Source organism: Condylura cristata, unplaced genomic scaffold (assembly GCF_000260355.1).
Source record: "Condylura cristata isolate star-nosed mole 26May11 unplaced genomic scaffold, ConCri1.0 scaffold00012, whole genome shotgun sequence".
Lineage (NCBI taxonomy): Eukaryota > Metazoa > Chordata > Mammalia > Eulipotyphla > Talpidae > Condylura > Condylura cristata.
The window spans coordinates 22,175,040-22,190,399 of NW_004567113.1; the positions used below are offsets into that span (position 1 = coordinate 22,175,040).

At 34.4% G+C, this 15,360-nt stretch overlaps 1 protein-coding gene across 2 annotated transcripts in view; it reads left to right on the forward strand.

Annotated features, from left to right (window-relative positions):
* The window catches only part of LOC101619990 (UDP-glucuronosyltransferase 2B31-like), a 13,599-nt gene extending 3,182 nt beyond the window's left edge, over nucleotides 1-10,417 (forward strand). The window contains exons 2-6 of one of the 2 annotated variants that reach the window (XM_004681246.1): nucleotides 903-1,051; nucleotides 1,592-1,723; nucleotides 3,113-3,200; nucleotides 5,237-5,456; nucleotides 10,141-10,417. In XM_004681246.1, the coding sequence (XP_004681303.1) occupies nucleotides 903-1,051; nucleotides 1,592-1,723; nucleotides 3,113-3,200; nucleotides 5,237-5,456; nucleotides 10,141-10,417 (866 nt within the window). Of the gene's footprint in view, nucleotides 1-877; nucleotides 1,052-1,591; nucleotides 1,724-3,112; nucleotides 3,201-5,236; nucleotides 5,457-10,140 lie in introns of both variants that reach the window. The other variant, XM_004681247.1, reaches the window with a different exon arrangement.
* Nucleotides 10,418-15,360: the final 4,943 nt, after the last annotated feature.

Consider the following 15,360-nt stretch of genomic DNA (forward strand, 5'->3'; position numbering starts at 1 on the left):
GTGATGGCACATGGGTGGGTGATTTGGTGATGGGAAGCCCACGGGGATTATAACTGAGATGGAAAAAGGCACACAATATGATGTAAAAATATGCTATTATAATAAAAAAATGGAAAAAGGGTACCCCACAAGCAAAAAATATGGGACTTGTCTCTTTTTTAAATTTTACTGTTTCTAATTGAGGTAAAATCCTCATAACAAAATCTATCATTTTAAACTACAGTTCAGTGCATTTAGCACATTTGCAATCAAGTGCAACCACATTATTGTTTCCTAATTTCAAAAAATTTTTATTATCTCAAGAAAGCTCTACCATTTTCCCCTCTGCTGTCTTCTTCACTAAATAGATTTGTGATTCTGGTGTTAGTATATATATGCACAATGCATTAAATCACATCTTTTTCAAATTTAAGGAAATATTTCAACCTGGTATGTATTACTAATAGTCATAAAAATATTATAATGATCTTAACATGAAGCAATGCAGGTGTAGATATAAAGAATCTAGTCATTCTCTTAAAATGTTTACTTGAATAATCTAATGATCAAAGAAATATTTTTCAAAGTGGTAGGAGTTAGAATGGATGCTTGACTGTAAATGAATTTTTATTGTTTAATGATTTAGGTTTAATGATTGCTTGTGATTATGAACATAGTAATGTGATATTAAAAATGAAAATATCTATAATTTCATTCCCATATATAATTTCCATAATACTTACAGATATACAACATATGTGTTTGTATATTTGTGCTATCAAATCACAGACAAACGTTTTAAACATCTTTGACTATATCATTCCAAACTCCTTTCAGAAAATTGTTTTTCACATTCCGACACTGAAATATGCACATCAAAATATTCTCATCTCATCAGTATTTTGTTTCTTTTCTCCCTTCAGGAAAGCCTACTACATTATTTGAGCTGATGGGGAAAGCTGAAATGTGGCTCATTAGAGACTACTGGAATTTTGGGTATCCTCACCCACTCTTACCAAATTTTGAGTTTGTTGGAGGTTTCCACTGCAAACCAGCCAAACCACTGCCTAAGGTAACCTATTTCTGTTGTTCATTTGCTTAGAGACTCTTCAACCATACTCTAGCTTAAAATGTACACTCCAGGGGCCCTCCCTGGTGGCGCAGCGGGTTAAAGCACAGCACTAAGAAGCCAAAGCCACTTCCGCATGAGTTCGATCCCCGCCTGCCCTGGAGTGACCACATGGCGTGGCAGACCTCTCCTGACCCGCCCGCTGCTCCCCTCAGCAGTGTACTTCGTTGATCTGCCTGTTCTGCTCCCCACTCTGTCCCTGGTGAATCCTCTCACCCTCCGCATCTCTGGCCTGTACCCCAGTTCTGTATGAATAAATAAATCTTTATAAAAAAAAATGTACACTCCAGAAAATAAGAGTGTACATTCCCTCAATATTTTTAGCCACGCCCAATATTTATTTTTCTCTTACTCTAGCTTTAAACAATTCATTTAAGATTCATGGTTTGACATTTCGGGATATAAGGGGGGTTGTTTAACCCATTTGAGCAGGGGTTCACTACTCTGCTTCTCCTTTATGATGAACAAATTCTTTCCTCACAGGAAATGGAAGAGTTTGCACAGAGCTCTGGAGAAAATGGTATTGTGGTGTTTTCTCTGGGCTCAATGATTAGTAACCTGCCAGAAGAGAGAGCCAATGTGATTGCATCGGCCCTTGCCCAGATTCCACAAAAGGTTAGAGAAAGTCACGTCATGTGGACAACAACCATGTATGCGCACTTGCAAAGGATTTGATGACAGAAATTTCTTGCAGGATAAGTACATAATCATTGTTTTATTTTTTTCTTGGATTCACTTAAACAAAATATACATGGCAGGTAAGAAAAGGTTCAGTGGGTTTGTTTTTTTTTTTTGAGTGATAATAATTTAGCATTAAATTGTGATCAGAATAAAATATATTTAGGAGGAAACACTGCAAGTTTACATTACAAAGGTACTGTGGGTGGGTATAGAAATAACCATTTTTTGCATTGCCATTTATTGTTTTTTATGGGACTTCTAAAGGCCAGTACACAATGCAAATGTTATCAGCAAGGAGATAAATCTCTACAATGTTAAGCAAAAACTGATAAAATATGAAAGGTAATTATGCAATGGAGATTTGTGGAAAAGTCAGGCCTTTTGTCCCCTATGAATGAAATTATCCTGATTCCACACTCAGTGTGCTATTATTATGGTCTTCAGAGAGTGATGGCTAAGGTCTCAAATGAATCAATGTTGTCAAGTTTGGCAGCACATAGATAATATGTTCATAGTCACTTTAAATAAATTTGGATTTTTTCCCAATAATTGTATTTTTATTGTATATTATGAAGCTATGTTTATATTATATACTGAAAACAGGCCTTCCTTTTCTATGTTAAATGAACTTCCAAAGTTAAAGGCACAAATAATATCCTGGATTCATGAAGTGCTTAATAGCCAGTGAATTAAAAGTAGCTGAATGGACTTACTAAGCAGAGATTATTTATATTACTAGTTAGTTGTCTGTAAACAGAATTATTATTTCTCTTGAGTACTGAATTATTTTCCCTAATCTTTTTGTAAACTAAGTGATGCAAATCTTTAGTAATGTAACCTAGGGAACAATAAATAAATAAATAAATAAATAAATAAATAAATAAATAAATAAATAAATAAATAAATAAACTTCTTTCTGTGACACTTAAAAAGAAATTAATAGGTTAATACTACTTGGGAATTTTGAGAATATTTATAGTAAATCAGAAAGAAAGTTCAAAGATCTTGCTAGTTTCAAATACATTTTGAACCATACTATGTACTCTAAAATGTCTTAAATTTTATACTTACTAATAGTCCCATTTGTCATTTCCCCTATATGTGAAGGGAAGGGCCATAATTGGATTCATACTTGCATGAGAATAAAATTTGTTCACATGTGTGAGGATAGGTATCATGCCAGTTTTTTAGCATTTCTATTTTTAATATCTTATGTATGTGTGTATATGAATGTATTAAATTTGATATTCTGAATGTTTTTAAAATCAAGCACATTATAACTTTAAAATCTACTAGAGTAAGATATATTTTTTACCCTATTAGGTTCTATGGAGATTTGATGGCAAGAAGCCAGCTACTTTAGGGGCAAACACTCGGCTGTACAAATGGCTCCCCCAAAATGACCTTCTCGGTAAGATACTAGAAAACAAACATTAAAATAAGAGTAAGCCCAACCATTCTGATAATAGTTCAAAGGAAACAAATATATGAAACATTTATTATTGAAAATGCCAGATTTAGCTTCCTTGTATTTTTTTCCAGCCATATGTTGAAAAGATAATATATAAAAGATGCCATTTTAATTCCTTCTGACTAGGATAAAAGTGTCTTTATTTCACGTGTAATCTTCTCTGGATATATATATATATATAAATATATATATATATTTAGCCATTCTGTTTCTTTGTTTTACACCACCACCATCTCTTTTATCTACTTGAATTTTCCAGTATTTCACTAATTTCCCTCCTCTCCCACTGCTACTTCATAGTTCTGTGCTTTGATCCATTGTGCCACCTGGCAGAGTCAATATTTATAGCACTCTTTAAACATAAAAAGAAAAAGATCGGCCCTCCCTGGTGGTACAGCGGGTTAAAGCACAGCACTAAGAAGCTAAAGCCACTTCAGCATGAGTTCGATGCCCCCCTGGCCCAGAGGAGAGCCACATGGCGTGGCAAACCTCTCCTGACCCGCCCACTGCTCCCCTCAGCAGTATACTTCGTTGATCTGCCTGTTCTGCTCCCCACTTTGTCTCTGGTGAATCCTCTCACTGCCCCTGCACCTCTGGCCTGTACCCCAGTTCTGTATGCACAAATAAATAAATCATTTTTTAAAAAGAAAAACATCAAGATATAATAGTTTCCACAAAAAAAAATGAATATATAGGTGAAAATATTGGTGATTTGTTCCATGACATGACCCCCATGGCAAGTAAGATTAAAGCAAAAATATACCACTGGGATTGCCTGAAATCAAAAAGGCTTTTTGTTGTGAAGTAAAAAAAAAAAAAAGTAGATTATAGTATTTTACTTTCTTAAATTATGTGCTTATATAACTCTCCAATTATTATATTTGCCCTTATAACTTGTTTTACTATATATAATTCCCTTGAACTTTCCATTTTTCTGCATTGCAGCATTTCTTCTTTTCTTACAGCTGAATAGTATTCTATAATGAATACACCACTTCTTCCTGATCCAATCTTTAATCAATAGGTAATTAGTATAACCCCATGTTCCTATAAATGAACACTTCAGATATTTTTCTTTTTCCTCTGACTTATTTCACTGAGCATAACTTTTAGTTCATTCATCTTGCTGTGAATGAGATGAGTTTCTTTTTTTTTTATTTCTGAATAGTATTCTATTGTGTATATAAACCACATCTTTATGATCCATTCATCTGTTTTGGGGCATTTAGGCTGTTGCCATATCTTAGCTATTATAAATAATGCTGTAGTAAAATAGGAATATTTGTGTTTTCATCTTCAAGTTTGGAAAATTCTCTTCAATTGTTTTCTTAAATAAGTTTTCAGTTCTTTGTCTCTTTCTTCATCATCTGGAATTCCTATGACTCTTATATATCCTTTCCTGATGGTGTCAGATTATCTAGAAGTATTCCTTCAGCCTTTATCCTTTGTAGCTCTTTTCTTTTCTTTCTTTCTTTTTTTTTTTTTGTTGTTCATTTTATATCTGTATCTTCAAGCATATTGATCCATTTATCCACTTCATCTAATGTGATTTTGTGTGTGTGTTTTTTTTTTCAGGAACTTTTGAATTCCTCCATTGATCTTTTAACATCCTGCAGTTCCTCTGTAACCTATTTAAAGATATGTTCTCATTCTTCAGTTTGTCAATTGTGTTTCTCATTGCATTCTGCTCTTTTTCAGTTTCTTTTGCTTTTTATAATAAGCTCATTCTGAATAATTTATCTGTAAAGCGGAGAAGTTCCTTCATGTCATTAGGCTCTTATAGCTGATTTTCTTTCTGTGATGTACAGTTCACAGTATGGTCTGTTTGACTTGAAATAAGAGTTATTAATACATTTTATGTGTAATAAATAAATGGATAATCAGTTATCTAAAAAATAATGCTACTTTCAGTCCCTTATATTACTCTCATTTTATTCTCAGAATTTTATAATTTGTTGAAATTCATCCAATTGTAGGTCATCCAAAAACAAAGGCTTTTATAACCCATGGGGGAGCCAATGGCATCTTTGAGGCAATCTACCATGGTGTCCCAATGGTGGGCATTCCCTTGTTTGTGGACCAGCCTGAAAACATGGCACATATGAAGGTCAAGGGTGCCGCTGTCGTACTGGACATACAAAGAATGTCAAGCACAGATTTGCTGAATGCACTGAAGACAGTTATTAATGACCCCTCGTGAGTATCAGCATTTTTCTCAGCAGTGTTAACAGATAAATTTGTCAACAGTATGAGTTTCTTGTCTCTTTTGATAATTATGTAACCACTATCTGTTGGAGACTGGCCTCAATAAGCTACAAGGTGGAATCAGTGTTGGCATGTGGAGTCCAAGAAGAGGAAAAGGGGGGCAACAGTGAAGAAGACTCGGGAGTTGGAGTTGGGTGCAAGTCTGCTCATTTTCTCAGCAGGCCTTTATTTATACTGTGTAGTAAGTAGTTAATTACAATAATGCATAAGGTAAGTTAATGAGAAATCGCCATAAACTGCCATAAACGTTCTCAAGGAAGAGGGGAACAATGCTTTTTCTTTCAAACACTTTATGATATACTAAATTACACACATTTGTGGTAACTGTCATGTATATGGATGTTTAACTATAGCTCAAAGGATAAGGGATCTGGGAAAGTATGAGCCATTAGAAAAGGATTGTTAGGGGCACTGGGGAAGGAATAAATTGTGTTAGCAGAGACATCGATGATTGTCTAAAGAGAAGCTAATGGCTAACTAAAGCTAGCAGAGTAGTTAGTGGTTGTTTAAGAAAAGGGTAGTTTAAGACTAGCAGAGAGTAGTTAGGGATTGTTTAAGAAAAGGGTAAATTAAGACTAGAGAATAGTTAGTGGTTACTTAAAAAGAAGTTATATAGTCATGTATTAAGCAAAACCTGTGTAAGCAAGGTTAGAAAATTGTCCATGAGTCCTTATGCCCTAGGAGTCTTATCTGAGGTTTGCTTTTTATTTCAAAAGACCAAGAAAGCTCCCCAGGAGTCTTTATGCCCTTGGGATCTTATCTCTTCTAGAGCTTGCCTTTCGTCTCAGGAGACAGAAGAATTTCATGCCCTGGGGCTGCACCTGCATGCCTGTGCCAGGCAGCCACCTTATGAGGCTAAAGTAATCCAGTCGTAAACTGATGGTTGCTCAGAATATTTTGATATTATGATTATATAAAAAAGGGAGGTTGTAACATAAGTTAGCATTGGAAATTCTGAATTTTCAGAGTTTTTCCCTTCCACCGATATTTGTCAGTCAACAGAAGTTGCATAGCTTGTGTGAACTATCATGTTTTAACCTATCAAATCTGTTTTTATTTTCAATCAGACATTAATTTTGATGGTTCATTTTGACCTTACTTGAGAAAGGGGTAATTATAACTAAAATTTTTGTTTATATTAGCAAAGGCAAAAACTGTATAGGTAATTGGTGAAAGTACACTGTTTTAAAAGTTTATTTAAACCACAAGGAAAAATGAAGAGATTGAAGCTATATGAAATATTTTAGATCAGTACCAAAAATTTCAGAAAGTATAAGCCTTTTGACCAAAAATTAATTTTTTGTCCTTATTTTAACGGAGTTCATAAATAGGCACAATTTATATATAATGAAATTCAATAGCATATATATATTATATATATATTTCAAGTATAGTATATTCAGTTATTTAGCAATCAGTATAATTCAAACATAAGACAAATTCATTATACCTAAACATAGGACATCTCATCATATCTTAAAAGTCAGTCTCCTTTCCTTTTTTCTTATACAAAAATTATTCTATTTCCTGTCCCTATGAATTGCCCTCATCTGAATTTTTCATACAATCAGAATCATTTAAAACAGTTGGTAAAGGACAACTCATCCCTTTTTGCTGTCATAAAATAGTTTAGCTTCACCTACATGGTAGACATGATTTATGAATAATATCCTATTGTATGGCTATTTGCACGCTTATTCATGAACATTATATTGTTTTATGAGGCTATTTTGAAAACTGCTTTACATATTTCGTGTGAACATGTTTTCATTTTCTTTCAGTTGAGCTGCCATAGAATCTGGTACTATTATAAGGAACTTTCAAACTGGTATCAAAATAAGATCACCACTTTACATTCCCACCATCTTGTTTGTTTGTTAGTGCTGCACACTGTCGTTACTAGCTGCTATCACTTCACTCTTTTCTCTTATTCTCCCTAATGAGTGAAAAATGGTCTTACATTGTGGTACTGATTTGTACCACCTTTACACACAGCAACCTGAGTGCCTTTGCATATTTAAGTAAGCCAAGCATATATCTTCTTTTGAAAAATGTCTATTTCAACATTTTGACAATTTATGAATTTTGTTGTCATCTTACTGTTGGGCATGAAGAATTATTCATTATATTTATTATTATACTATAGATACAAGTATATTAAGAGCTGTATGATTTACAAATATTTAATCTCAATCCTAGTGTGTTGATATTTTTACTTTCTGAATATGTCCTTGAAAACATTAAAGATCTTGTATGTAATAAGAATAATACTGAATTTTTTTTCATCCCCACAGGAAAATAATATGGTGCTTTTGTAATTTCTAGCATGGTGCCCATCAATTCAGTTTTCATTACTACTATTAACACTACCACTATATGTGGCACATTTGAAAATTTCCTACAATATTCCCTACAATAAAAATGAATTAAAAAATTCTTTGCAAGGGTAAGAGACAATATTAAAAGAAATATAAAGCACTTTCAAAAAATGTAAAAAAAAATTTAAATGTAAATATGCCAGTATTGCATTAAATCTAAAAAGACCAAATCTTTAAAAAATTGCTGTCACACTATTTTAAGAAATTAGCTCTGTAATAACTATAGTTACACTTAAATAGAAATATACAAAAAGTTTGTAGCTGCAGAGGTAGTAAAACATCTATTTCAAAATAAGCTTAGCTGTTGCATTTATGTTATAATCAGATATATTAGACCAAAAGAACTACTAAAATAAATATTAATATGCTATAATTGTAAGTGGATCAATCTTTCAAAACAATGCAAATTATCACTGGTAATATGTAATAATTCAAAATAATGAAAACATAGGCCAAAAAAACTAAACATACAAATTCATAGACATAGAAGACAGTTTTCAAAATTTTTCAGTAAAATTGAAAAAGACATCAGATAATGGATTAGTATCTTACAGTTTTGAAAACACAGTTTATAAATATAACAAATTTTAGATAAAGTCACAATAGAGAATATACTTTTTTAAAAGATTGGAACTCAATATTAGAAACACACACACACATATATATATATGCAAAGAGTATACTGTCCAGAATTTCTGGATTTAGTTAGAAATCATTAAAAAGAAAAATAACGAAAGTATATCTAAATTTTGGAAATCAAACCATGAACTATATATTGTAGAAGTAACAATGTAATCATAATCATATATGTGCCTTCTTAGCAGCTTCACTTTAAGATAAAAGCTCAACAGAAATGTATATATAGATAAGTGTATATGTGTATTTATTTACTTATATGTTAAACTAAAGACATATATGAGATGCTTATTACATCACTGATAGTAATATTTACAATACATATGCCATTGATCATAACATAAAAAAATCATGGTACTGTCATATGATAGAGAAAAATAATTAACCAACAATTGATATATAAAAAATAGAATCAAATATGAACATATGATTGTAATACATAAATTAAAAACTAACTTAAAGTGTAAAAAGAGAGCCGGTAGTTGATTCAAGAAGGCAGCAATGACTTAAGGATCCAGGAAGGTATTAGTGACACATAAGTTACACTAAGACAGGTAGTTTGTAATATCTTAACTCAATATTAAGGTAGTAGTTACATGGGTGTTTTATTTCATGATATCACTTTACAATAATTCTCTAACTTGGAAATTTCAGCTGCATAGTTAGGATATGTGCACTTTTACTATGTATTCATGCTTAAATACTTATGATAGCAATTATAATGCCTTTTAAAATTTAGGACACAGTAGCAAAATAAACAAAAAATAAAAGAAAGGAATAAAAGCACTCTCACAGTAAGGCCAGCAAAAACTTTTTACTATGCAACAAGAAGCTGAAGACTCAATCAGAAGGTCGAGGGAAGCTTGCAGGTGTTACTAGAAGGGAGGTCTGGGATAAAGAAAGGGACCAAAACACAAAGTAGCTACAGTGAGATATTTAATTTCAATAAATAGCTAGAAAACCAATCTCTCTATATCAGAGTGTACATGAAAAAAGTAATAAATCATTTGGCATGAACATGCAAAACACTGAATTCCAAACACCATAACCGCTTTTAATGTGATAAGAATCAAATGGAAATACTGAGGGCAGATTGTTATAGTATGAAGCTTATTTCAGAAATTGTTTAGACTGCAGAATAGAAAATAAAGAGTAGAAAAGAGTGAAAACAAAGGAAATATTGAGTGATTTTATCCATGATGAAGTAAATCTATAGATGTTTCATAAGCATCATTTTAAAAAGTTTACTTCCATAACTGAGATGGAAAAAGGCACACAATGATGTAAAAATAAAAAAAAAAGTTTATTTCCACTGTCTACTTACAATTGCTATAGTGAATACTGCCACTACCTCTGGCTGAAATAACTTACCATCCCACCTTACAGTCAATCTTCACTTTTTAACATATTTATCATTTAGAAAAATTCAAAAAAATTAAAAATCAACCTATGAAGATCCAAATAAAATATAATGGTTCATCTGAAATTTCATGCCATTTATTTTGAATTATATGTGTGGCAGTGTAAAAAACTTTCAATATATGATATGTTTAGACAAATTAGTTTCCTTCCAATATCTGTAAACTTGCATTTCTCCCTAGATACAAAGAGAATGTTATGAAATTATCAAGGATACAGCATGATCAGCCAATGAAGCCTCTGGATCGAGCTGTCTTCTGGATCGAGTTTGTCATGCGCAATAAAGGGGCCAAGCACCTGCGGCCGGCCTCCCATGACCTCACCTGGGCCCAGCTCCATTCCCTGGATGTGATTGGGTTCCTGCTGGCCTGTGTGGCAACTGCAGTGTATGGCATCACAAAATGCTGTCTGTTTTGTTGCCGGAAAGTGGTCAAAACCAGAAAAGACAAAAGGGAGTAGTTGTTCCTGAGTCCTTAGGCTGGTATGTCTTTAATTTATTGCACAAGAAGTTGTGGTGTAAGGATCCCTTTCTCCTATGGCACTTGCTTACAATTTCACTTCTCATCAAGGCTTGTTTCCAAGAGATTTATTAACCAATTAAGAGTTAGAGGTGTCATTTGAAAGAGAAAGTAACTGGGAAGTATAACAAAAATAAAGCTATATGCATGAGCCAAATAAGGAATCAGGAAAATAAAAGTAACTATAATAAAGTAAAAATAAAAATCATCAGGTAACTACATCTCAGAGACATTCTGTAGGTGAGGAGGTGGAGAAGAACCAGGACAGGGACGGGCACAAGAGACTGTGGTGATGACGCAGGGGGGAATTGGTAGGGATTTCATGGGGACATCATGCATTATACAAAAAAGAAGGATGGTGTAATGAATATATTTAAAAAATTAAAAGTTATCTCTAAAAATTGTACTAAAAACTACTGTATCGAATTAATTTTCACACATTGTTCATGGACACAGGAACATATATTCTGTAGAAGATACCAGTTTTATTCTGAGAATAGAAAATTTAACTTAATTTGGTATAGAGCATTGTAGTTTAAAATTTTACTGTAGAATCATTTAAATAGTTAAATTGTGTAAACCATTTACTCTTCAATTTATTTTTCAAGACAACTAACAGTGTTCGACTTTATTCCAGCCTCAGTAATACCTTTTACCAGTATTTGTGCCAAGATACTGCCTCTGTCCATTTTAAGTCATTTCCCAATGTAATGTATGTGGACTTGGAAACATAGCAATTGCTATTCACTTCCTGTAATAAAAATGAGCTATTCAGGGAACACTTTAGTTTCACTAGCCTGTCCCTTTAACTCTCAGTCCTCCAAAATGGTCCATCTCATTGTTTTCAGTCTCATTTTCAGCAGTAATAGAGGGTATGAAGTCTCAACTACAGGTTGTAATGACATACAATATGTACTATCAGGAGGCTTACTAATAGCTCATTACTTTCTTATGTTTGCACATATATAAATGACTGTTTCTATGGAAACAAGTCACAGCCTCTCTCAGCTACTTAAAGATAGTAACAACTCAATAAGTTTGTTGAAGGAATTTTGAGATAATTATTAGTATCATGTTTAGCCAGACAAGCATGTGTCTATTTTTCTCTCTGTCCACAGAAAGTCTGTTGTCTAAACTAAAATTTACTTTTTTTTTTTTAATCTGTTGCCTTAGGGCCTATAGCTTAGGAGGAAGGTTTGGTGACCAGGGGCTTGAATTGTTGGTTCAAGGGGATGAAAACAATAAAACAAACATTTTCAATTATCATATCAAGATTCAAAACAAATGAAGCTTAGAGAAATTCCTATTACCAGTTATCCCATGAAAGAGATTTAATTACATATTTCAAACAGTTTGTCTGAGCGTGTGATTTCCAGTTACCTAGAAGTTAGGTGCTGACTGAGATCCTTCTCCTTAGAAACAATGACAAATCTTGGTACAAACTCATTATATCTAAGAACCCCAAAAGTAAAATAAACTACTTAGATAAACACAAAAATTTAAGGGACCATCTAAAGCTAAGGCAGTGAAAAGTTTGAATACTCTATGAGGCCATTCCCACAAGACTGTGAGGTGGTTATTTCAAACAATGTATATAAACCAACACAGAGAATTGAGAAAAAGGAAGAAATGGAGGAATACGTTCCAAACGAAAGAACAAGAAAACTACAAGCAAAGATAATAATGAGATGTACATAAGTGATCAAAAGGTTGACATCTGCAAAGCCATTCCCAATGTGGAACCAGTCAGTCATTATGGAGCAACAAATACCTGTTTCCTTGATCTCGATTACAGACATCTAGCCTGTGCCAAAATAAATTGTTTTAAGAAGGCATCAAACAAACAAATGTTTGTGAAGTCATCCAGATCATGAGCACTGATAATTATGGACTTTCAGTTGAAGGAAAGAATTTCCTTTTTATCTTTTCTAAAGAATAAGCTGCCAACTGTATAGTCAAGAATGAATAATTACTGAAGCTTGCTGATACTAATCAATGTTCTTTTTTTAAACCACCTAACTTATTTTCCTCTATTTTTTCCATAAAAACCCCTGATATTCGGCCCTCCCTGGTGGCGCAGCAGGTGAAAGCACAGAACTAAGAAGCTAAAGCCACTTCAGCATGAGTTCGATCCCCCGCCTGCGCCGGAGGTGACCACATGGCGTGGCAGACCTCTCCTGACCCGCCCGCTGCTCCCCTCAGCAGTGTACTTCCTTGATCTGTCTGTTCTGCTCCACACTCTGTCTCTGGTGAAGCCTCTCACCGCCCCTGAGCCTCTGGCCTGTATCCCAGTTCTGTATGCACAAATAAATAAATCTTTAAAAAAAAAACAAAAAAAAAAACTGATATTCAGTGGGACGAGGGAAGTGTGTTGGACTCAGTGATGGCACATGGGTGACTTGGTGATGGGAAACCCATGGGGATTACAATTGAGATGAAAAAAATGTACAAAATGATGTAAAAATAAACTATTATAAAAAATGTTATCCAACATTTAAAAAAACCTGATATTAATCCACTTATGGTACATTTTAATTTTCTACCTGTACTCATGTACCTTTTTTTTTTTGCAGTTCTTTAATGCCAAATATTATTTTTCTTATTTTCTCTTACTAATTTTTTTTTAAAGATTTATTTATTTGTACATACAGAACTGGGGTACAGGCCAGAGGCCCAGGGGCGGTGAGAGACTTCACCAGAGACAGAGCGGGGAGCAGAACAGGCAGATCGACGAAGTACACTGCTGAGGGGAGCAGCGGGCGGGTCAGGAGAGGTCTGCCGCGCCATGTGGTCACCTCCGGGGCAGGCGGGAATCGAACTCATGCGGAAGTGGCCCCAGCTTCTCAGTGCAGTGCTTCAACCCGCTGTGCCACCAGGGAGGGCCTCTCTTACTAATTTTAAGTTGACAGAAATTTATATTTGATAAAGAATTAAAAATAGTTGTAAAAAGTTGCCTCTGAGATTTACCAGACTCAGAGTATCAAAAAAGTAATGATTTTAATGATGAGATAGGAAATAAAAGTCAAAAAACTTAGCAATTAAGCATTAAGCACACCAACATTCAAATTTTAAGTTTTCAGGAAGCCAAAGAGAGAGAAAGGAGAGGAATGAAAACTTAGAAAACATAATGGCTGAACTTTCCTAATCTGAGGAAAGAAACAGCATCCAGACCTAGAATATCTGAAATTTCTGAATAAGAAAAACTAAGAAACCTACTCAATAGCATAGTTAATGGGCCAAATGTTAAAGATCATCATAGCATCTTATACTAACAGGAAAACAACTTGTTACATGTAAAAAAATCCCCCATAATATTGCCATATTTTTTAGCAGAAACTTTATAGGTCAGAAGGGACTTGCATTATATACTCAGAATGATGAAAGAAAAATAAGCCAACTACTGGCAAAGTTGACCTTCACTGTTGAGATACATACAGTCTTCCAGACTAGCCAAAACTAGAGGAGTTACAACAAATGTTAAAGGAACCTACTTAGGTTTAAGCAAGAAAGTACTAATTTTCAAATTAAATCATACAAACATATTAATCTCATTGGTACAGACAATAAAATGTAAAGATAGTTAACACTTTAACAAAACAGCCAGAAAACAAATGAAAAATAGCAAAATGTATATACCTATTAATCCTTGCTTATTAAAATTGACGAGATTCTGGGGGGTGGAGGGGTGGGGGGGAGAGGGCTCCATGGTAGCAAAGGGGTTAAAGACACAGCACTATCAAGTTATTGGGAGCCACTGAAGCAAGAATTCAATCCGGCTAGGGAACTAACCCACATGGCACAGCAGATGTTTCCTGTCTCACCTACAGTTACCCTCCACAAAGTATTTAAGTAGGTCTAGCTGTTCTGCTCCCCACTCTGCCTCTAGTGAATCCTCTAAGCACCCCCCACCCCACCACCACCTCTGGCCTACACCCCAGTTCTTGTGTGCATAAATAAGTAAAAATAAATCTTAAAACACATTTTCAAATCGGGGCCTCCCTGGTGGTGCAGCGGGTTGAAGCATAGCACTAAGAAGCTAAAGCCACTTCCTCATGAGTTGATTCCCGCCTGCCCCAGAGGTGACCACATGGCGCGGCAGACCTCTCCTGACCAGTCCACTGTTCCCCTCAGCAGTGTACATTGTGGATCTGCCTGTTCTGCTCCCCACTGTCTCGCGCGAAGCCTCTCACCGCCCCTGCACCTCTGGCCTGTACTCCAGTTTCTGTATGAAAAAAATAAATAAATCTTTTTAAAAAAAATTTTCAAATCACAAAACAGACTAAATGGATTTTTTAAATGACCCATTTATATGTTTACCTAAGAGACTCTTATTAGATATAAGGACACACAGGCAGATTGTGAAGGAGCAGGAAAAAAAAAATCCATGCAAATGGAACCAAAATGAATTGAACTGATTGAACCTAATGAGGGGAAGTACAGAAACATCTTGATTTATAACCAATCAGAAAATCAGTGAATAACTGAGCAGGTGACTGCAAGATCCGATGTTTAGGAAGTCATGGGAACCTCCTAGCTTTAGACAGACAGTCAAAAGCACAGTTAATATCCTGGGCTTAATAGTGGTACTTGATGTTGTTGGGTGAAACTGATTTCCAGGACTGAAACTTAAGCCTGTGTAACATAATCTTTATTTCAGGTAAATAGTATAGAATTGAGTTTATTATAGGATCTCCAAATAGTGCATGGAATAGAACTGAACTATTAAAGGGATGTCCAATAGGGTACGAGCTGTGGAAATCACCATGAAAATTTCAGGGTTACATGAAAGTAAGAATGTGGATTAATATCAGAATAATTCCCTTCCAGGCTTTTAGGTGATGTGGACTACAAAACAGATATCCCCTGTGCTGTGACGCATGAATC